At 40.1% G+C, this 25,131-nt stretch overlaps 1 protein-coding gene across 3 annotated transcripts in view; it reads right to left on the bottom strand.

Annotated features, from left to right (window-relative positions):
- Nucleotides 1–25,131, bottom strand: part of LOC149835114 (uncharacterized) — a 49,799-nt gene that overhangs the window by 12,636 nt on the left and 12,032 nt on the right. For 2 of the 3 annotated variants that reach the window (XR_016432818.1, XM_090011700.1), the window contains exon 11: nt 17,632–18,074. Coding sequence is in view for 2 of the 3 variants with exons in the window: in XM_090011700.1 (XP_089867826.1) it covers nt 17,632–18,074 (443 nt within the window). In the remaining variant the exon portion in view is untranslated. Of the gene's footprint in view, nt 1–735; nt 816–17,631; nt 18,075–25,131 lie in introns of all 3 variants that reach the window. The other variant, XM_090011698.1, reaches the window with a different exon arrangement.

Raw genomic sequence — 25,131 nt, 5'->3', positions numbered from 1 at the left:
AACGATTGCGGCTACAGCATTTGCAACCCATAAATGCATCTTAGTATCTTTTTCAAACATATTGCTTTATCTAAAAAATATGAGACTGATTTGGAAGTTTGCATCTAATGAAAAAGCAAGAATCATGAACATAATAATCCTATTCACTTTCCTCACATCCATAATTATTTAAATAATTTCTCCACATTCTGGTTACCACTTAGCTTGTCTTATTTCTTAACAAGGCTTCATTATGCATTTAGCTTCCATTTCCTCCACTTGAAGACAACAGTTTCCACTTCCTATGTTGCTATATCTGTTGCTAACAAGGTTTTAAACAGGATTGGGGTGGAGGCAAGGTAGTTGGGTCATTCTAAGTGAAAGCGTAAGCTGCAACATTTTAATAAGTAAACACAAATGTAATATATAAGAACATGCAAAGGAACATTGCTACAAAGACTTCAAAAAGAAAATTATAACAAAACTGTAAAGAATTCTTTCACAATGAATGTTACCCAGGAAAAGGGAAATATAGCTGGCAGTCCATCTAAGAAAAGCCAAACAATTGACACTGCTTTATTAAAAAACAAGTAGCGCCTATATAATCATAACACAAATGGATCCAAAAGTGACACCTGAAAACTGAAAGAAATGTCTATTATCATAAATTATTCACCATCATCCACTCAACAGCTCATATAGCACAATGACAAACTACCATGAAAATTTGAGTCATGAACATCACGCAGGACTCACCTCAGCCAACCTCGCTGCTTAAGTTGAAAGACTGTATCAACTAAATCCAACAATGGTACACTTACATTGGGTGGTGTCCACTGCAAGAAGTGTAAGCACACAACGATATGAAAACAATACAGAACATTTCCAAGGTAATAAACAACACATTCAGAGTATGGAATACAATATGCATAAAAGCAACACCAAAAGGATTTTCTTAAAATTTATTTTTTGAGAAATTTTTCTTTAAATTTATTACTTGACATGCTCAGTCATTTAGCAGCTGCTAAGGGTTTGGAGTTATGCAGGTAAGAGCATTTTGATTTATTTCAGGAGTCTTTTACTCAGCTTATCCCTATTGAATATATGCAACATATGGGTGCACAATTACCAGTACCAAGTTCTTTATAACAGTCATTTTTAGATAAAAATAATATTGCAGCCTAAGAATAATTTAATAGAATTAAACCAATATTCAACTATATTAAATTTCCCAAAAAAAACTTCAACTATATAAAAATACAGATGCGACTGGATCAAACTTTTAGCAACATTATAATTCTGTTTCTCTGGCAATCGAATAAATTTCCAATCAATCCTTACTTTTTTCCCAGTCAATCACTCAAATCTAGATAAGAAAACTCCCCTTATAGCCCACAAAGTAAAATGTCGAAGCAGACAAACAGGACACGGAAAGATATGTGAGATTCTTCCCTGGAATCTGTTTTGTAAGAAAAGAAAAGAAGAGAAGAGAGTCTGTGGCTGTCACGATTTCAATAATGAAATCGTGACCTAGAACCTGTATTTAAAAGTTTTGATATACAATATGGGTCCGAGTCTGTTATAATATCTAGACCCGGTATAATGTCCAGACCTATGTCACATGGGTGCGGGTGCGGGTGCGGGTGCGGGTGCGGGTGCGGGTGCGGGTGCGGGTGCGGGTGCGGGTGCGGCACTTTCAAAAACCTAGGGTGTGGAGGTGCGGCAAGGGCAAAAATGTAAAAAAATTATATATATATATATATATATATATATATATATATATATATATATATAGAAGGGGGGTCCAAAATTGAAACTTCTAAATAAAATCATTTAAAACTTCAAAATATGGGTTTAATTTACATGTTGGACTTTAGGAGACCTTTCCTATTCTCAATGAAAGCTTTTAATTTCCAAGAATCTAAATAAAATCATTTAAAACTTCAAAATATGGGTTTAATTTACGCGTTGGACTTTAGGAGACCTTTCCTATTCTCAATGAAAGCTTTTAATTTCCAAGATAGATTTTAGGAAACCGTTTTCTATTATCAACACTTTCCAAAGCTGCCTTGTTGAGAAACTCGTTTTATGTTTTTGGTGGATGAGAGGAAGTTTTATTACTATTAAATGAGAGAGCGAGCGAGAGAGTTTAATGAGAATTTATTCACTTGAAAATAATGTTGTTCAATGCATTTTAAATGAATTTAAAGCAAGGGTCTCTTTTTCTTTATTTTCCAAAGCAGATTTTTTTAATCCAAAAAATGGACCAAAATGACCCTAGGTGTGTTGACCGCACCCAGGGTCGGGTTGACCGCACCGGGTGCCGCACCCGCACGCGCACCCACGTTGCGTCGACGGGGGTGCGGCACCTGTCTTGGCGAATCCCTGTGACATAGGTCCAAACCCACTACATGGTACATTCGGTATACAAAATACTACTTTTTCACCTCCCCTCAAGTTGATCATGGTTTTGAACCATAAACAACTTGCCTTTAAGCATCCAAAAACGATCTTTTGTTAAGCCCTTTGTAAATATGTCTGCTACTTGTCATTCAGTATTAACAAATTCAAGCTTGATCCCTTTTTCTTCAACCTTTTGTCTTACAAAATGTTGGTCGATCTCAATATGTTTAGCGCGACTGTGATGTACTGGACTGAATGACATGTTGAGACTTGAGAGCACTTTGATTGTCACACAGTAAGGTAGACCGAGAGATCGTTTCTCCCACTTCAGTTAGTAAATGCCTGACCCATGTGACTTCGGCAGTAGCAGCAACCATGGATCTATACTCGGCCTCAGTGCTTGATCTAGCGACGGCCTTTTGTTTTCTACTACTCCAAGAGACTAAGTTTCTTCCAATGAAGACACAATATCCTAATGTAGACCTTCGTTCATCTGGATCCCTTGCCCAGTCTGCATCACAATATACAGTAAGCTCACGCATATCCTTGCCAGACGATTTTGGAGAATATATCAACCCATCTCCAATTGTTCCTTTCAGATATCCGAGTATCCTCTTAACCGCCTTCATATGTCCAGTACGTTGTGCATGCATAAACTGAGACACTTCATTGACTGAATAAACAATATCAGATCGAGTGAATGTGAGATACTGTAACATCCCTATTAGACTGCAATACCTGGTGGGATCCTCACACAGGTCTCCATCATGAGTACTTAGTTTTTGGTGGAGCACACTTGGAGTTCCTAGAGGTTTGCATTCTTTCATACCTGCCTTGCCAAGAACGTCTACCATATACTTGTGCTGAGTGAGAGTCAAGCCATCAGCCCGGCTATCGACTTCTACCCCAAGAAAATAATGCAAGGCACCAAGATCTTTCATTTTGAACCTCTGACCAAATAGGTTTTTCACTTCTTGAATGTAATCTCTAGAGTTTCTTGTGATGACAATATCATCCACATAGATTAGTAATAGGGTGATCACATTTTGTCTTTTAAAAATGAATAATGAGTGATCCAGTAGAGAGCGTGAAAATCCATGCTTTTGAATCTCAAGTGAGAAGCTGTCAAACCAAGAACGAGATGCTTGTTTTAGGTCATAGATAGCTTTTTCTAGCCTGCATACATGTGTTTTATAATCTTGTTTGTGATATCCAGGTGGTTGCTCCATGTAAACTTCCTCCTTCAAATCTCCATGCAAGAATGCATTTTTTTGCATCAAGTTGACTCAGCTTTTATCCATGTTCAACAACCAAGGAAAGAATAATTTGAATCGTTCCCATTCTCACCACTGGGCTAAAGGTCTCATCATAGTCTCGCCCTACTTCTTGGGTGAACCCTTTTGCCACCAGTCTTGCCTTGTATCGTTCAATGGTCCCATTTGGTTTATACTTTATTTTCTAGACCCATTTGCATCCGACAACATTTTTGTCAGGTGGTCTGGAAACAATTTCAAAGGTTCCACATTCATGCAAGGCTTGCATTTCATCATTCATGGCTTCTACCCATTTGGTAGAAGTGGTTGTCTGATAGTACATAATAGGTTCATCTTATTTATTAAGGGCAGTTAAAAAGAGCTGAAAATCCAAGGAGAAATTGTTATAGCTGACGCACCTATCAATAGGATGTCGCATGCGATTGGATCTTCTGTCCTCAAGAATATGAGAGAAAGTGGGTGCAACTGCTGGGGCGTGATTTAAAAGGACTGACGTGGTCGTTCTTTGTCTAGTATAGAAAATTCCCTTGTATCCTCTAGGTACAGATGATGGTACTTCTTCCCATTCTGTGATCTCGATGCACGAATAGTCTCAAACCTTTCTTCTTCCGGCTGCACGCAATCTGGAGAACAAACTTCATTGAAACCAGCAAAAGTTCTGAGTTCAGCCAAGGATGATAAACTTCAGTTGTGGTAGAGGGCATATCTGTTGTGCCAGCTTTGTGATCAAAATTTTGTTCATCAAAGGCAATATTTCTTGAGATTCTGATACATCTATTAGCGAGATCATAACACCTATATCCTTTGTAGTCGTCTGCATATCCCACAAATCAACACTTCTAAGCATTGTCTTAAAACTTGTTTCTCAGAGACCGATCAATGTGCACATAACAAACACATCCGAAGGCATGTAAATCATGATAACTAGGATGAACCCCAAAAAGACAGTAATAAGGAGACTTATTTTCCAAAACAACCATAGGCAATCTATTTATCACATGTACGGCAAAATGAAAGGCTTTTGTCCACATATGGATGAGAAGATTACTGTCATGGAAATACACATTGCACTTTCGACGATATGCATATGTTTTCGCTCAGCAATCACATTTTGTTGAGGTGTGTATGGACAAGACACCCTTCTTCCTATCCCATTATTTTGAAGAAAAGAAATAAAGTCACTAGATCAGAACTCCCCTCCTCCATCACATTGGAAAAATTGGATGGATTCAGAAAATTGATTTTTTACTAAGGAAACGAAATTTTGAAACAAAAGAAAAACTTCTGACTTATTTTTTATGAAATATATTCAGGTGTATCGAGAGTAGCTATCAACAAAAATTAAGTAGTATATGCTTCCAGATCCAGAGGCAACTGGGGCAGGCCCCCATACATCAAAACATATTATCTCAAAAGGCTTTGAAGCTCTCTTGTTAATAGAAAGAAAAGGCAATACATGACTTTTGCACAAAAGACAACTGGAACACTTTTGACTTCTCCCATTCACATTGAGACTTTCTTTTGGAATGAGATTATTAGAAACAAGTTTCTCAATAAAATGACTTGCACAATGTCCTAACTGATTGTGCCATAAGAAAGGCTTATTACATTAAGAAATACTAAAAACATTTGCTGAAGGAAAAGAACACGACTCTAATGAAGACTTCAAATCCAGATGAGTAGAGCGGATGGGATGACATGGAGTTTCTTGAAAGACATACATATTGCCTTGTCTCTTTCCTTCAGCGAACGTTTCCCTCGTACGAAGGTCCTTGACCTGCACAGAGAAGGGAGTGAATTTGATTGAAGCATGATTATCATCAACAAGTTTAGAAGCAGAGACAATATTTTTCTTGATATTGGGAGCATGAAGGACATCAGAAAGTTCAAGGGTAGAATGTGACATGGGGATGACAGAGTTTCCAATGTGAGAAACAGGATGGTAGGATTCATCTCGAGTGACAATCTTACTTTTACCAAAATAAGGAATAGGTTTAAAAAGTTTACCTGCATCATCAGCCATGTGAGTTGCTGCCCCTGAGTCAGCAAACCAAGTTCCTTGGTCATTCTGCTTTAAATTCAATTTTGACAAGGCAGATATCAACAGATCTCTAATCTCTCCACTGTCTCTGATACTACTGGACTTTCTTTTTGGTTTTGTCTGTGGAGACTTTCCTTTATTTTCAGGATTGTACCAACAATTCGCCTTGATATGCCCCCTTTTGTTACAAAGGAAGCAAGTGAGGATAGATCTTTGTCCCTGAGCATGGGTCGACATATTTGGAGTGGAAAGCAATTCACGTCCTCCGTGTCTATTTCGCACTTGTCCCCCTCGCCCCCGTCCTCGACCACAAGTCACCCCTGTGGCAAAAACTTCTTGAGAATTTGTATGAGCGTGGTTTTCTTCAGAAAATCCTTTCAGAGTCATTTCATACTGAATTAATTTAGCCCGTATATAGATCAGTCACGTTGAAAATAGGGGAAATATGCCAATCATCGGGCAGCTCAAGGAGGTAGGCATTCAAACCCAATCGCCGAAGGATCTTAAAAGGACCATACTTCTTAGGACTCGATTTGCTATAGGTGCCTACGGGAAAGCGCTCGGGACGCAAGTAAACCCAAACGAGTTGACCGACCTGAAACTGGACATCATGACAACTCTGATCTACGAAAGCTTTGTAGGCCTCGTAGCTTTCGACAAGTTTGGCACGGACCTGTCTGTGAATGTCACGCATATACTCGACGACATCAAAAGCATCTGGAGCTGGAGCTGGAAGATCTGACACAGGGGCTAGGTCCACGACATGGGTGGGTGACCGACCATACACCACTTGGAACGGAGATTTACCTCTAGAACGGTTAATAGAATTGTTATATGCGAACTCGGCTTGAGGCAATACGAGGTCCCAAGTTTTGACATTTTCCCCCACTAGACTCCGTAACAGGTTTCCTAGGGTGCGATTGACAACTTCGGTTTGGCCATCTGTTTGGGGGTGATATGCACTACTGAACTGAATCTTGGTCTTCAATAAAGCCCATAACGATTTTCAAAAGTGACTCATAAAACGCATGTCACGATCAGAGGTGATAGTGTGGGGTAAGCCATGGAACCGGGCGACGTCCTTGAAGTAATAGGAAGCTACTAATGAGGCGTCAGTGGTTCGCTTACACGGGACGAAAATAGTCATTTTGGAGAACCGGTCAACAACGACTAGAAGTGAATCAAAACGACGTGGAGTTCTGGGAAGACCTACGATAAAGTCCATGGATACATGCTCCCACGGTCGCTCGGGAATGGGTAACGGAGTATACAGACCACTATTCTGACGATGACCCTTAGACACTTGACACACATGACACCGTTGAATGAACTTGACCACGTCTTTGCGCATTTTGGGCCAAAAGTATCGTTCATCTAGTAAAGCGAACATCTTATCATGTCCAAAATGTACAGCTAACCCTACCTCGTGTAACTCGGAAATCAACTGAAGCCTAAGGGAAAAATCAGGCACACATAACTTGTTCCCACGAAAGAGGTAGCCATTATGAATACTAAAACGGTGATCGACGGGGTGATCCGAAGAGGTACACCCTTCCCAGACTTGTTGTAAGTCAGGATTCGTCGGGTATAACTCCTTGCACTGCTCGAACCCAATAACCCGTACGAACATAGTCATCAGAAGGCTGTTTTTTCTACTAAGGGCATCAGCCACCTTGTTCAGAGTACCCGATTAATGACGAATCGTGAAAGTATACACTTGCACGAAGCTGACCCACTTGGCATGACGAGCACTTAGCTTCTTCTGACTGTTCAAGTACTTCAATGCTTCATGATCCGTGTATAAGACAAACTCCTTATAAATGAGATAATGTCTCCAATAACAAAGGGCTTGCACAACGGCATAGAACTCATCATAAGTGGAATACTGGCATCTGGCTTGAGTCAGTTTCTCACTAAAGAAAGCAACAGGACGGCGATTCTGATTCAAAACGGCACCAATTCCCACTTTAGAGGCATCACACTCAACCTCAAAGACTGCACTGAAATCGGGGAGGGCTAAAATAGGGGCACTAGTCATCCTTTCTTTGATGGTCGTAAAGGCTCTCCCAGCCGCGGGCGTCCAATGAAAGTTAGTACCCTTTAGGCACTCTGTGATGGGCGCCATGAGGGTGCTAAAATTTCTCACGAAACGTCGGTAAAAAGTGGCCAACCCGTGAAAACTACGGATCTCTCCTATAGTCTTTGGGGTAGGCCAGTCGACAATCGCACGGACTTTTGCGGGATCTGCCTTGACTCCACCAGATGGCACAATAAAACCTAGGAACACGACACTGGACGTCATGAACTCACACTTTTTCGCATTGGCATACAGTTTTTCTCTTCTCAAAATTTCTAAGACTTGACGCAGGTGACTCAAATGCTCGAACAAAGATGAACTATAAATTAAAATGTCATCAAAGCAGACAACAACAAACTTCCTGATACACGAACGCAAGACGTGGGTCATCATGTTCATGAAGGTACTTGGGGCATTAGATAATCCAAACGGCATAACTAACCACTCATACAGCCCATCACGTATCTTGAATGCCGTTTTTCACTCATCCCCCTCCTGTATACGAATCTGGTGATACCCGCTTTTTAAATCTATTTTAGAGAAAATGGAGGCACCAGATAACATATCAAACATATCGTCCAAACGGGGAATGGGAAAACGGTATTTGACCGTGATGCGATTGATCGCGCGACTATCAACACACATGCGCATGGTCTCAATCTTTCTTAGAAGTGAGCAAGGCGGACACTGCACAAGGACTAACACTCTCGCGAATGAAACCCTTTTGCAGTAACTCCTGAACCTGTCTTAATAACTCAGTATGCTCGGACAGGTTCATGCGATATGCGGGGAGGTTGGGTAGGCTCGACCCCGGCACAAAGTCAATGGCATGCTAGACTACTCTAGTCGAAGGTAATCCATTAGGTAGATCATCCGACATAATGTCGCGAAACTCCTCTATGAGAGGGGCAACGTCCGCGAAAATGGACACAGACGAACTCATCAACGGCTTTGCCACCAGAGCATAACAATAGCCAACTTCCTGACAATGGTTCAAGAAAGGCCGATGCGAGAGGCCTGTTAGCCTGGGGACTCGCTCAGGCTTCTCCACGGTGGGAAACCCGGTCTCCTTGATAGGAAGAAGGACTATCTTGTGGCCATTAAAGATAAAAGAGTATCTGTTCTTGCGGCCGTCGTGAATTGTCTGAAGATAAAACTGCCAGGGATGCCCCCAAAAGGATGTGACACGCATGCATAGGGGCCACATCACACCACACCCCATCGTGGTAGTGTTCCCCCATGGAAAAACGGACTAAACATCGCAGAGTGATGGGGACCTCATTTCCTTTTTTGAACCAAGCCATCTTGTAGGGTTGGGACAGTTTTTCGGTGTTGAGTTTCAAGATAGTCTCTACACTCTCAGAGACCGTGTTCTCGCATGCCCTGGTATCAATGATAACATCACACGCGTGACCCTCACAATTGCACCGGGTCCTAAAAATGTTATTCCTCAACCATTTTGATGGGACCGACTCTCGGGGTGTGGTCAACACATGATGGATGGACAACAGACTTTCGACATTGTCGTCGAACTCTATAACTTCCCTTTCATCCTCGTCCTCAACTAATGACTTGTATCACTCTCACTCTCATATGCGGACTCTACAATACCTTCAACAAGATGGGTGTTTTTATTCACGGTGGGACACTTAGATACGACATGCCCTAATTTCTGACACCTAAAACAACGAAGGGTCGACTCACTAGGTTTAGCTTTGGACCGGGTATGGAAGGCTGGTCCTGACTGATCAGGTTTGCTAAAGTCTGCTCTAGTCTTTGAGTCACTAGGGGAGCTTGCTCCCTGGTTGGGAAACCTGGCTTAGGTCGACTAGTGGGTTCACTACGGGAGATCCTATATTCTTGCTTCCTCATCAGCTTGTCCTCGATGTTCATGGCGTAACTACTGGTCTGATCTATTGTCTCAACTGTGACACAACTAAAATCATCAGAAATGGCAGGGCGAAGACCCGAAATGTACCTTGTCACCTGTTAGCGGGCGGTTTCCTCGATCTGCACACATAGGGAAAGACGATGGAACTCCGCGGTATACTCTGTCACAGTTCGGGTGCCTTGCCGCAGGGTCAAGTACTCCTTGTAGGCTCTTTCTGCATGATCTGACGGCACGAATTTTGACTGCATCAATCTTTGCATCTCCTCCCATGACTGTATGCGCTCTAATCCCTGTCGTCTCTCAATCGCTACAGTTTCACCCACCATGTTTGTGCTAGGCCTCTCAGTCGAGTAGACGCTGGCAAAACACGACGGTGTTCAGCGACGGTGTGGTAATCGAAGAACTGCACGGCATACGACCAGTCGAAGAACTGCTCTGCGTCGAATCGCCCCGCAAACTCTGGAAGATCCAGCTTCACTCCATAGGTCGAGGAGTGTTCTGCTGTCGAGACTCCACTATTCCTGCAGGATACTCGTTCCAGAAGGCGTCGTCGTCCCATACTGCTTCATCTCCCGTGGTGCGGCACTGCTCACCTGGAGGTTGGTGTTGACGAACTCCACTGATGGGTGGTTGGCGCTCAAGTCGCGCTGCTCCCCATTGGTTCTGCCTCGGTCTGGCCTGTCCGTGGACGGGAGCCACCTGCGGCCGGCATTGGGGCACCGGAAGGACAGGAGGTCCAGGGTAAGGGTTGTGGGACGAGTGGTCTTCAGGTTTTAACTGGGTAGGAACAGGGTAATACGGGTTTGGGCTATGATAGTGTTGTTGGATCGAGTGAGGTATCGGGTGTTCGGTAGGTAGGGGGTAATGGGTTGGTTGGGGTTTGGGTATCGGGTTAGGTTGGGATAGGACTGAGATAATCCTCCCGATAGGATATGGATCGGGCCTAATCCTAGACTATTCGTCGGACCCAGATTTGGATAGGTTAGATCGTGGGTCGAGTTGTGGGGATAAGAGGCTCGGTCTGAACTCGACCCGCGATCCATATGGTGATGGGTCTGGTTTTGACCCGGCTCAAATCCAAACTGGAGCTTCGTCCGGGTCCGATATGGGTCTGGGTCGATAGTAGATCCGTCATGGGGATAAAAATTAACGAGTTGGATCTGGTTCGGGACAGCCCGCGAACCGGAACCAACTGGGTAAGTCGGATGAAGGGGTTCGGGGTCCAGACCCACTCCCTGAGACCCAACGGACGGTCCCAGCGAATCGGGCCTGGGCCCTGTAGTCATGAAGGCTGGACCGGACCCTCCTGGGTTCGATCCAATCAACAGGGGGGGGCCTGTTCCAGTGCGTGGGTACGCGGACGCTAGGCCTCCGCGCACTAGGTCAGGATGGTAGCAGGCTCTCCCCGGGTCGGGTCGACAGAACAGGGCCCGATGAAAGACCCAACGAAATGTTGGGGCCCTGTCGTCCCGTCCCAACCTGTAGTGCCCCCAGTTGCCACGAGCTTGGGCCTACAGATGAGCCCAGCGTAATGTTGGGGTCCCGTTGATTTGGGTCGGCCTGCGACGTGGTCGCAGGGTGTTGGTACCCCAGAACCGGACCTGCAAATGGACCCAGGGGGACGCCGAACCCCTGCAGGGCTGGACTAGCCTGCGATGCAGCCACATTGGCTAGCTGCCTTGATTTCGATACCCCCACAGAGGGAAGATTGCCCATCGAAACGCCCCGATGCAGCTGGAAATTACCCGGATTGATGGTGGGCATCGGTGCCGTCGAGAGCGAAGGGATACAACTGTGCTGAAGTTGGTTCGGCGGACAGATTGAAGAAAGGTCGGGGCTCACGCCTGTCGTCGCGTCGTCCACCAGATCTGCGCCTGCTACTGTGGGTTGTGTCCTAGATGATTCAAGGGTCACCAGGCGCTCATCGAAGCCATCCAGTCGTTTTGACAGACCGGCAATGTCGTTGTTCATCCGCAGCATATTTTCCTGGATTTTCGTCAGCACATCCATCACACGCAGCATTGGATCTTCGCAGCAAGCCTCCTCACGTTCCTCGCCTCGTACCGGATCGGTCCCTGCTTCAAGAGCCATCTCGCTAATGAAGGTGGGCACCGGCTCTGATACCACTTTGATGCAGTGCTCGTCGGGGAAGGAGAGAAAACAGATGCCCACCGTGAATCGGTGTGGCTCAAGCTTATTTTCAATAAGTTTCAATAATCAGGGGAAGACAACCAACAGTAAGGAATGAAATGAAAACAGAGTGCAAATAACAAAAGGAATAAGCAAAGCTATAAAGAATGGCGGCTGAAACTTCAATCACCCCCACGCAACCCTTTTAAAGACTATTATTGGACCCGGGTCGCGGGTCCAGCCTTGGACCCGAATTGCGATCTGGGTCAACTTCAATCGGTTGCTGGCTCTGTGACGTGCGAACCCCACCACGCCTGCAGTAGGTGCGCAGGGGTACCTCCCTGCGTCGCGGCTCCGTGCCTGCAATGGGGTAGTACACGTGGATCCGGTCATCTACCCTTTGTGGTGGATCGAGTGGCACGATGGGTCCAATCGGGTCCTGCCGTGCATCAAGATCTAAGAAGAGAAATGAACGAATAGAAAGGAGAAAGAATGATTAGAAAAGAGGGAGTTAACGAGAGGAGAGAATGATTAGAAGAGAGAGAGAGAGTTAACGAGAAGATTAGAAGAAAAGTCACAATCATCGTAACCTGGAGTTCGAAGGTTGATCTTTGTAGACACGCCTTCTGGGATCAACTTCGTGCCCTTGGATAAATATCAGATGAGGTCATGCTCTGATACCATGTGAGGAATCACACCAGACTGTGTGTGCAGAGGAAGAAGATGAGGCGATGTAAAAAGGGGTGTCGATGTGTGTTGTATTATCAACTCACCATCGTGCCCTAATATATTAAGAATACAATGTAATACAATGTGGATCGGGTTTGAAATGTAATATCAGACCCAAATACAACAGACAACCCATGGAAAATATGTATAAGTATGAATCGGGTCCCAGACTCGTATCCAAATAACACCAGTGTCAATACTTCAGAATATTTTTCTAATGCACATAGAAGATTTGACCCTCTATATCTTGAATATTGTACACTAACGTCCCTATGGGTTTTCTCTTCATTATTAACATTATGTTCAACAACAATAGGACTTTGATCATTGTCAAAGTCACATTCAAGATCTCATTCATTGGATTTTAAAGTCAAATCTATTAAAAAGGAATACTCAGTGACTTCCTTGGGTTTTTCGAATTCAAAAAAACTTTCTTTCTCTAAGAAAGATACATTTCTTGATACATATAATTTTTCATTTTAGAAATCAAATTATCGGCATATCCGAAGAAGGCACAAGGAATCGCACGGGAAGAGAGATTGTTTTTCTTGTTGGTGAAAACAAAATACTTGCATCCAAAGACTCTTAATCTAAAATAATCAGGAGATAAGTTGACAAGTTTTTCAATTGGAGTTATGATTTTCAAAGAAGAAGATGGCATTTGATTAATAAAATAGGTAGCAAAGGCAGCTTCCACCCAAAAATCTTTTGGAACTTGATTTGCTATTAATAAGGGTCCCAGTAGTTTTCATGATGTGTTGATGTTTCCGATCAGCCAGGTTATTTTGTCGTGGTGTGTGTGGACAAGATCTTTGGTGTGTAATGCCATGTAAGTTGAGATAGTCATTAAATTATTTGGACATAAATTCTCCTCTTGAATCAGTGTGAAAAATAGAAATATCATTTTGAAATTTATTTTTAACCATTTTATGAAATGTTTGAAAATGTGAAAAAACTTCATATTTATACTTAATGAAGTAAATCTGAGTATGCCTAGAATAGTCATCTATAAAAATTACATAATATGTATATCCACCTTTTGAAATAACTAGTGCAGGACCCCAAACATTTGAACGTATTAATTCAAGTGATCTAGAGGAAACAAAAGTTCTATCATGAAATGCTAATCTTTTCAATTTGGCAAGGATACAGTCTTTACAAGTAAAACTTTCAGACTTATAAAATTTTCCTAAACTTGGAAAATGTTGGATTTTAGACATATGAAGATGACCAAGTCTTTTATGCCATAAATCCAACTCTAGTTTCTGAACATTATAACAGAAAGCATTCTTAGGCAATTTCAAAAAATCCATGTAATAGAGTCTTCCTTCTCTATAGTCTTCCTTAATCAGCTTCTCTAACTGGTGATCTTATACCGAACAACCATGAGAAAAGAAGAAGATATTACACCCATAATCAGATATTTGAGAAACAGACAAGAGATTTAAATTCAGTTTAGGAATATATCTAACTTCTGAGATAAAAAAATCTATGTTTTAAGAAGTTTTTCAAAATGTCCTATTCCTTCTATTTCAAGAGAGGTTTCATCAGTTGTGAAAACTTTTGCCACACTTGAGTTACTTTTAAGACATTCGGATAAGCTATTGACATTTGGGGTCATATGAAAAGAGGCACATGAGTTAAGAAGTCAAGGAAAGTTACCAGGATCGGAGAATGATGAAACAGTTGCTCCAGTTGAGGAGGATGCTCTTTTGAGAATAGGTTAAAGAATTTTCATCAATTGAGTCATAAAAATCAGTGCATCTTGATCTTTTGATTCTGATCTGACCGATGCAACTTTGTTTTCGTCTCTCCTCTTTAGCTTAGGACATTGAGGCCTATAATGCCCCGACTCATGACATTGATGACAAATGACTTTTCTTTTGTCAAAATCATCGCCTTGTCTACCAAAATGAGGATGCCTATAAGTGTGCACATAGTTACCCAGTCTAGACACACCTAGAACGGAGTTATCTTCAGTTTTTGGAGCATTCTTCCTAAGTCCATTTTCCTCCATAGTTAGTTCCTCTATAGTATCAATGATAGAGGAAACTTTTCCACGATGTAGAAGAGCCGATTTGGTCGACTCAAATTCTGGTCTTAAACCGTTTATAAATTGATAAAAATAATTCATATAGAGTTGCTTTTGGCGAAGCTCGATATCTTCGGAACAATGTCATTTTAGCTCAAGAAGAGCCAATTCCTCCCAAAGTTCGGATAACTCATTGTAATATTCTCTAATAGTTTTGTTCTTTGGAGTCATTGTCCGAACTTTGTCTTGTAAATTGCACATATGTGCAATATCTTTAAGGGAATACATATTTTTAAGATATTCTCAAACCTTATCAGCATGCTCAAATTTAGCAAGACTAGAGCATTTCTTGAAGTCAATGCTATTAATTAGCCATGACATAATTTTAGCATGCCCTATTCTCCATTCTTTCCATTTTTTCTCATAGGTTGCCAATGTCTTATTCTTCTCTTCTTCCGTGAGAGGTACTTCTTTGTCATTTTCAACTTTTGTGAGAATTAGTTTTGGTTTCGAATCGGAACCATCAACTATACCCCACAACCCTTTTCTCTAAATGTGGTGCTTCATGATTGAATCCCACATTACATAGTTGGTGTCATTTAAATTCATGGGTATGATGGTGATCTTATCATTGTCATCCATCTTTTACAAGGATATGAAAAAGAAAGAATAGATGAGAAGAAAAAGAAGAGAAAGAGAAAGATAAGAGAGGAGAAGAATGAGCACAATCATAAAATTTAGTAGCCAAGCTTCCTCCAAAATCCTTTTCTTCTCTAAAGTGATCCCTTGAGTCATGAACAAGAAGATAAATCACTCTTTGCAAAGGGGCACGGAAAACGAGGTGAGAATCTTCAAGATCGAAAGTTCTTCAAGGCTCTGATACCATGTAATGAAATTGTGGTCTTCCACAAAAGCACAAGAAATCTTCAAAAGAGTGTCTATTGGAGACACTTCAAGCATAACCCATAAAAGGGTAAAAATAGAAGAACACACTAAAATAAATAAATCTTTATTTTTTCACAAGAAATGCTTAAGAAGCATTGATACAAAGTGGAGGGGGATCACCCTTATTTATACAAGTGGAAGAGACGAAGGACAGCCCTTTTAGAGCTTTCCTTGAGTCGTTGGACCTAGTCCAACGGCTCTTAATATAGTTGTTGGACTAAGTCCAATGACTATATTGCTAGTCAAGTCATAGTTGAGACTTGACTAGAATATAATGTCTAGTTCAAAATGAACTAGACAATAAATAAAAGAAATAAAAAGAAAAGAAAAAAGAGAAAATAAAAATATATATAATAATATTATTATATTATTACTATTATATATATTACATTTTACATTTTAACATGCACCCATACCTATATAATAAGTGTTTCAAGAAAACATCTCAAATTTTTAACCTCCCAAATCAGTGTCACATATACTTCACTTAGTATGCACCAATGTCGTCTGTATTGAACTGTATCGTATGATTCAGTATGATATACATCCATATCTCGATACAGGTGTGTATCACATGTGTCGTACGATACGGTGCCTGAAGACTTAAAAATTGGCAAATTTGTGCTTTTATATTTTGGGGTTTTAAAGAGCTTTGAAGGTTGAAACCTTCATTCATATAGAACATACTAGAGAGTTTCTCACGCACCCTAGGAGTTGTGAGACCGTTTTGGGGTCCAATCTTTACGTCGAAGAGAGGGCTTTAGTGATTTTGTCATGTAAGAGTGCATTTTTATCATTTTTTCATCCAAGAAAGTGGGTTAAGGCAAAAAATGTATTTTCACCATTTTTTTCACTTGAGAAAATGAGTTAAGGTAAAAAATATCTATTATGAGTAAAATTACAAAGCTATTCTCAAAAAAAAATTGCCTTGAGGGGCGCTTACAACCCCAGCGAAGTTGGATCCGCAAAAATTAAAGATTTATATCAAGGTAGAAATCAAGCTTCACACTCCAACAAATATGGAGTCAGATGATCCTGCATGGCAATGGGGCACTCAAGTAATAAGTGAAAACCGATTGAAAATTGAGTGCAACTATAGCCATAATAATTTTGTTTATGTAATATGAAAGTATAAGTCTTATGGCACATTTTTAATTGCAAGATATTTAATATTTTGCATTGTTCTTGTGAGATAGTTGATGTTTGATGATGTCTTATGCAACTCATAGACATAAATACTTCATATGTGATTTTATGGTTGCATTTTGCGTATTTCATCATTGTTTCATGTGTTTTGATTTTTTAGAATTTTTGTTATTTTTTCTGATTTTTTAGAATTTTTTTTATTTTTTTTCAAAATTTACTATTTTTTATTATTCGGTATGATATGTATCTTATTTTGGACCTGACCGATATGGGTTCCGATATGATACAACCTTGGTATGCACATTCCATGTAAACACAATATAACACCCCCATAGGCACTGAACAGTCCATGACACTTCATGGAGATGGTTAAACCTGTGTCAGACATATTCAACACCATGTCCACATCTCATGTCTTTTCATGATCTTGATCCTTTATTTGCAGTTACTTAAAAAATTGTAGCTGATATCAGCAAATTTGTATTACCTAATGAACTTAAGTCTTAGAGATGTAAACATCAAACATTTAAATAATGTCCTGGTGTTTTACATTTCACAAAATCTCATGGCCATATGAAGTATCAATGTCGTATCCCATGCCCATGTCCATGCAATGACAGTCAAGTCATGGCAACCAATTCTGAAGAATTATAGCTAGATAAAAGAACAAGAATTTGCTTAAAATTAAAATTTATTGTTGCTAAAAAGCACTATCCATACAAGGTAGTAATATTTACTGTGTCGATCCTGGATGAGATGATGAATTAGTGTTATTTGAAGTTTTCTTTATGGATGTGAGGATGTGTGTAGGCCCAAGAAGTTTCAATGTGCATTGTTTTGAACAAACACTGAAAGAGATACACATTAGTTGCAGAACAAAATATTCTTCCAAACCTATTTAGTCACCTTCATACTAGAATAGAACTTGCAAAGCAAAAAAATATTCCTGCATCAATCAATGAACAGTTTAAGGAACATATCTACCTCAGGTGGGACTTGGCCAGGATCTTCAAAAAGATCAGATAGTACGAAAGAGTCTGCTACAGAATGTGCCTCAGACCTAACTTCTGATTGAAGATTTCCCCCAGACCCCATGGCCCTTGAATTATCATAACGTTTGACGACTCGAGGTGGAAATTGCTTAGAGTCCAATTCATTGTCTGAGTGCCATCCATTAATCCGCGAACTTGAACCTGTTTCTTCATGGGTTATCCCCTTGTCATGGTCCTCATCTTCAGAGGCACTATGAGATCTTTCCCTGTGACTATAGCTTAAGCTTTGGTTTTGTACCTCTTCATTCAGAGAGAATCCAGAACTCCTCTTTGTTAATGAAGAACTATCAGGTGAACCAACAACTTTGCGCCGGAGACCATCTGACACCCCTTTGAACTGGCGAACAATATCATCCATTGCATCATCTACGTTAACTGCTCAGTCCAAAGAATTGATCAGCAAAATCTCGGTGGTGTAAAGGATCTAATTACAGAACATAAACAAATAAGTAGTCATATCAAGGAAGATCATCCAGTCAATAATCTTAAACGGCTGATAAAATAGAGAACTGGAATGTAAATACTAGTAGCAGCTGCGCTGTAAGAGCAGGTTGATGCATGCTCAATTTCATAAAAAGTTCAGAAGTTCATAAGTATAGTAGGTTCACTTTATTATTTGACTATCAGAGACCATACATTGTATATTTAGTGAACAAGTTTTCAGTTTACACAAACAATATATCTACTTGAGCGGTAGAAGCAGATACAGTCATGCACAAAGGCAGAATGCAGTATAAAGAACTGGAATTGTAGTAATAATAGTGACAATATACATGCCATCCTACGATGGCACAGATGGAATATTTGAATGACCATTGACACCACCTCTAGGAGGCATACTTGTGACTATTTAGTGTGAAAAGTGCCCATTAATATAATGTCCCTAAGAAAATGAACTAATTTATATATACATATACACACACATATAGAGTGATGAGTAGCTCCTATTTCCTAAATGCTTCTAAAAAACATAGTTGTACAAGTTTTTTGCCTAATCCTAACATATAGATGCGCTCATCATTGCTTATTCACTAAAACTATGTTTTGTATCAAAACAATTCCACGAGAAACCTTGATTTCTATTTCATCAGGTGTTGGCGCAATATGAGCCATTGATTTTTTATCACTCTAAATATGCATCTAGACACAAAAAATGCCTAATCTAATGCATGTTTTCTACTGAGTAAACTTATATATAATGCATCTATGAGTTTGGATTAAGCAAACACATGAAACTTTGTCCCTTTGAAGACATTTAGGATGGTTTAGGAGGTACTCTCTCTCAAGACATGTGCACACACACATAGGTGCAATGTTATGCCCAATGTTGTAGGTACCGTATGATACGGTACGATACGTATTGTTACTATAAGGAATATTGATATGATACTTACTCATATAGTGATATGAGTGTGTATTGTATTTGTATCATACGATATGGGGTGTATCGTGCGATACAAGACCAGCGCACTAAAAAAAAGGTTGAATCATAATTTTTCAATTTTGGATTTAAAAGACATCTTGAGGGTCGACTCCCTCATTTGTATATGTCATTAGAGAGGTATCCACGCACCCTAGGTCTAGTGAGAGTGATTTGGGGGTCGATCCGTGCACAAGGGAGAGGGATTTGCTGTTTGCTAAAGTAAAAGTGCATTTTCACCATTTTTTCAATCAAAGAAGTGGGTTAAGGTAAAAAAAATTATTTATTATGAGTACAAATTATAAAGCTAGTCTCTAAAAAAGTTCTCTCGTGGGACGCTGCCCCCCTGAAACCCCCTGCCAACTTACCGTGAAATTGGATCCATAGAAATTAGAGATTTATATCAAGGTAGAAATCAGGTTTAAGACTCCTACAACAAAGATGGCATCAGATGATCTGGCATGGCAATGAGGCACTCAAGTAATGAGTGAAAATTGATTGAAAATCAAGTGCAACTATCGCCATGATATTTTTGTTTATGTAATATGAAAGTATGAGTCTTGTGGCATGTTTTTGATTGCAAGATATTAATATTTTGCATTGTTCTTGTGAGATAGTTGATGTTTGATGATGTCGTATGCAACTCATAAAGATATAAATGCCTAAATGTGATTTTATGGTAGTATTTTGTACAACGCATTATTGTTTCATGTATTATGTTTTTTAGAATTGTGATTTTTTCTGATTTTTTATGTTTTTTTATAATTTTTTATAATTTTTTATGATTTTTTAAATTTTTTATTTAAAAATTATGATTTTTTACTATATGATATGATACATATCTTAATTTGGGCCTGACCGGTATAGGTAACAATACGATACTTACAACCTTGGTTATGCCCCAATAGAATTTCTTGGAGAATCCCTCTTATTCTCAACATGGTCTCATCTCCTCCATCCCCCTCTAATCAAGTTCTAGAGATCTAGATTAATTGCAGCATCCACAGCAAAAACCTCATCTCTAGAGATTCGCAAGTTTTGAAATCGTTCATGCATTGTGAAAACCAAAATACAAGACAGATTTCATTGAATTGCATATTGTATGACAGAAAATTAAAAGACCAAAATTGACTAAACAGAACTTGAATATCTGTAGATAGAAGCACAACATAGAGGCATTGAAAGTCCAGTAGCAAATATTTTCACGAGTTAACAAGAATACAGAAAGTCTTGCCCATGAAAGATTCCAGCAGGAAAAATCATGCTCAGTTTGAGGTTGGCTATCAAGGATAATAAGAACAGAAATTGATAATTTCATTCTTTAATTATTTACTTCTGATAATTTATTTCAGTTATCGTTAATTTATAGCCCAATGTTGTTAAAATCGGTTCAGTAGGTGAATCATTTTCTCAAAAAACAAAAACTCTGAATTGAATCGAATTGAATTGTTTGTGAATCAATACTTTTTCACCATTGGATGGCAATTGTCACTAAAAATTAAAAAAGTATTTTAAAATGTTCAAAAATTAACCCTTAAAAATATTAAAAGATATATAAAAACTTAAGTTGAAATGACAGGTGAATCAGTTAAGGACCGATTTGATGTGAATTGCCCAATTCTGACAACATTGTTATAGCCCAATACAGTTGTAACAGATAAATCAAGTGCATAAAATATCTTCACAGTGTACCTTGAGGTGCAAAGTGAAAAAGTCTATTTGTTTGTGTATTGTCTGTGTATTCTTTACTTGTATTTGTTATTTTGTATTCCGGGTCTGGATAATATATCAGACCTAACCCATACTGTAAATGAAGGATAATATATACATGTTTTAGGTCACGATTTCATTATTGGTGTTGAAGTCCGCCAGGGTTTAAAGCAAATCAGAGAAAAGAGGGAGAGAGAGAGAGGAAGAAAGAATCGTGTATCTCATTAAGTCTAATCTCACTTAAATAGAAAGATTAGACAGAAATAAATTATTTACAATAATGCACCCGACCTATTAAGTAATTACCAAACTACTCTTAATGCATATGCATATGTACGGTGACTGCTTCTCAACACTCCCCCTCAAGCTGAAGCATATATATCAATAATGTTCAGCTTGTCACAACATTTTGAAAAACTTGAACTAGCTAAGGGTTTTGTGAAGACATCAGCAATTTGGTTCTGTGAAGATATGTGCTTGGTGAAAATGAAACTAGTCTAGACAATCCACCTCAATATGCTCTGTTCGTTCATGAAACACTGGGTTATTAGCAATATAAGTAGCAGCTCTATTATCAGATATCATCTCCATAGGTAACGAGACTTTCACTTGGAGATCAGTCAACACAGATTTAACCCACATCATCTTTGCAGCAATTTGAGCCATAGCCTGATACTCTGCCTCAACGCTCGACCTTGCAACAACAATTTGTTTCTTACTTCTCCAAGGAACCAGATTCCCTCCAACAAACATACAAAATCCAATCGTTGACTTTCTATCAACAACCGACCCTGCATAATCTGCATCTGAATAGGCAGTAACATCTAAAGAAGGGTTTTGTTTAAACCATAGTCCTTTACCAGGAGAGAATTTTAGATATTTGAGAATCATTATTGCAGCCTCCCAGTGAGCCTCTGTAGGTTTGTCCATAAAGTGACTTATCTTGCCCACGGCTAAAGATATGTTGGTTACGGTCACATATAATAGCTCGCCAACCAATGAGCGATAATGGCTACTGTCCACATACTCTGATTTTTCGTCAAACAAATGAGACTCGAGATCCATAGGAATTCTTGCAGGTTTGGCACCTAGCACCCCTGTCTCCTTCAGCAGGTCCAAGACATATTTCCGCTTTGACAGAACCAATCTGTCATTACTCCTTGCAACCTCTATGCCTAAGAAATATCTGAGTGGTCCCAGATCCTTAGTCACAAAGTGTTTCTGAAGATGGGACTTTGTCTCAGAGATGTCTTGTTCACTGCTTCTTGTGACTATAATGTCATCAACATATATTATCATGGTCACAATCCCTCTGCAAGTCTTTTTAATAAAAAAAGAGTGGTCTAGATCGGGCAAACCCAAATGTTGACATGACCTCAGCCAGCTTGGAGAACCACGTACGGGGACTTTGTTTGAGACCATAGATTGCCTTGTTCAACTTGCATACCTTCTGACACTCTCCCTGAACTTCAAACCCCAGAGGTTGTTGCATGTAAACTGTTTCCTCCAAGTCCCCATACAAAAAGGCATTTTTCACATCAAGCTGACATAGAGACCAACCATAGTGCACGGCGACTGACAAAACAAGACTAATAGTCCCAAGACGAGCAACAAGAGATAATGTTTCAAAGAAGTCTACCTCATAAGTCTGAGTATAGCCTTTTGCAACCAGGCGGGCTTTAAATCTTTCAATCGATCCATCTAAGTTATACTTAATAGTATAGACCCATTTACAACCAACAATATCAGCCTCATAGGGAGGATCAACTAAGTCCCATGTTCTCCGAGAAAGCAATGCATCCATTTCATCCTGCATGGCCTTCGCCCATTTGGGGTCCAGAAGAGCTTGATGATGATTGAGAGGAACTGATGCAGCAGATAATGCTAATACAAAATTCTTCATATTTTTACCAAGTCTTGCCTCGGAAACAAACTGAGAAATAAGATGAAGTGTACACTGCCTTTTTTCCTTCCGAAGAGCAATAGGTAAATCACCATCAACAATAGGCTCATCAGTAAGGTCAGGAACACTCACCTCTGGAGAAGCCGATGGCAAAGGCATAGAATTGGGTGGATCTCGATGGGTGTACACCACAAGAGGATTTTTGTAACGAGACAAAGTCGGACTTGGAACGAGAGGCTCAAGACAGAAAGACTCTAATGGAAAATGAGGAACAGGAAGAGGAAAGGAATCACCTTGACTAGCATGTAATCTTGGAGAGGTACTAGAAAAATATGGGAATCTTGGAGAGGTACTAGAAAAATATGGGATAGACTCAAAAAAAGAAACATCTGCACTGACATACTCTCTTTAAAAAATGGGATCTAACAACGATATCCTTTTTGGTGCTTGGGATACACAACAAAAACACATTTTATAGATTGGGGTGACAATTTATCTCAGTTGGGACCAAGTTTATGAACAAAGCACACACAGCCAAACGGTTGAGCTAGAAGGACTGAGAATTTGAATGGGAATATGACCCCCCACAGAGGTTGAAGGCATACGGTTTATTAGGTATCCCGCAGTTAAAACCGCATCTCCCCGGTAAGACGCGGGCATGTTAGACTGGATCATGAGGCAACGGGCAACATTTAGAATGTGTCTATGTCTGCGCTCTGCTACTTTATTTTGTTGCGAGGTATGAGGACAAGAAGTCTGAGGTTGGATTCCAAGATTTTTGTAAAATTATAATAATTCAGAGGATTTGAATTCAAGAGCATTGTCAGTGCGAACAACTTTGACGCAAGAATTAAACTGAGTTTTTATTTCAATAATCAAGGATTTTAGAATAATTGGGGCTTCAGCCCTATCTTTTAACAAGAATACCCAAGATAATCTGGAAAAATCATCTACAATGACTAAATAATAACGACACTTAGAACGACTAGGAATTCTACTTGGATCCCAAACATCAACATGAAGATCAAACAAATTTCGACTTGAAGGACTCTGACCAGATAGAAATGAACTCCTATGATGCTTCCCAAGCTGACATGCTTCGCACAACAGAGTAGTGGACAGCGAGATATGAGAAATAACTCTACGCAATTTAAGCAACGGGAGATGACCAAGACGATAATGCCAAAGCAGCGGACTAGAGGAGAACTCAACTGCTGAATGAACAGAGCCAACTGGTTGGTGTAGATAATAGACTTCACCTTCCTCATAGCCTCCATCAATCGTCTTTCCCGTCAGCAAGTCCTAAAAAGTGCAACAGGTAGGATCAAATATTACTCTACAATTCAACTCTTTTGCAACACGATTGTCAGATAACAAATTTTGAGGGAATGAAGGGGCATGGAGAACATTTGATAACTGAAAAGTAGGGGAGATGGAGATATTTCCCTGGCCAACAATGGGAGAGGAACTTCCATCGACAAGAATTAGCTTTTTATGGTTAGCAACACTATTCAAATTTGAAAATCACATTCATTCCACACAAATGTCTAGATGCCCCCGAATCAATAATCCACCTACTACCTTGGCAAAATAATCTATCACCTGAAGAACATGCAACATCAGCCACGGGGGAACTAGACGGACGATGTGCCAACAAATCATCATACTCAACACGAGTAAGTGTAACCGAATCACTAGGAGGAACAACGGGAGACTCGAGTTTGGCAACTTAAGCCGTAGGAACAACTTTAGCTGAAGTTGCAGGAGGTCAACCATTCTTGTCAAAGCATTTATCTTCTAAATGCCCAAATCTCCCGCAGTAGGTACACTGGAGCTTGCCTCGTCTTCCTGTGCCTCGACCACGTCCACAACCTCGTGTATCAGGAATAAAACCTCGACCTCGGCCATAGAAAACAGACAGAGCAGAGGCTTGTGATTCCGATTGGGGTTGTCAACATCTGAACTTTGGCAACTGAGAATTCAGCTGACAAGCCAGTAAGGAACCGAGCAACCATGGTGTGATCCTGGTGTAGTTTTTGTTTGTCACAGCACAATGGTCTATGTGCATTTAGTGTCTCAAAGGTTGCCTTCATAGAGGCATAGTACTCGGCTAGAGTTTGCTCTCCTTGCTGCAATTTATAGATCTCCTGCTCTACTTGAAGAATCCGACTAACATTAGTTTCTTTAGAGTACATATCTTGCAAATTATCCCACATTTGTTTTGCGGTGGTGTAATAAATAAGCTCATCGGCTAATGTGAGGTTGCACACTATTCATAATCCATGACATGACAATATCATTGTCCTTTTCCCACGTAGCATACTTTCCAGTTTTGTCTTTGGTCTCATTTTCCAACAAAATATGTTTTCTACGATGCCCTGAGACTGACATCATGAACG

The sequence above is a fragment of the Nuphar pumila genome, chromosome 6, assembly GCF_984573655.1.
Source record: "Nuphar pumila chromosome 6, dmNupPumi1.hap1.1, whole genome shotgun sequence".
In the NCBI taxonomy this organism is placed as follows: Eukaryota; Viridiplantae; Streptophyta; class Magnoliopsida; order Nymphaeales; family Nymphaeaceae; genus Nuphar; species Nuphar pumila.
This window is presented reverse-complemented; position numbering and strand designations above follow the sequence as displayed.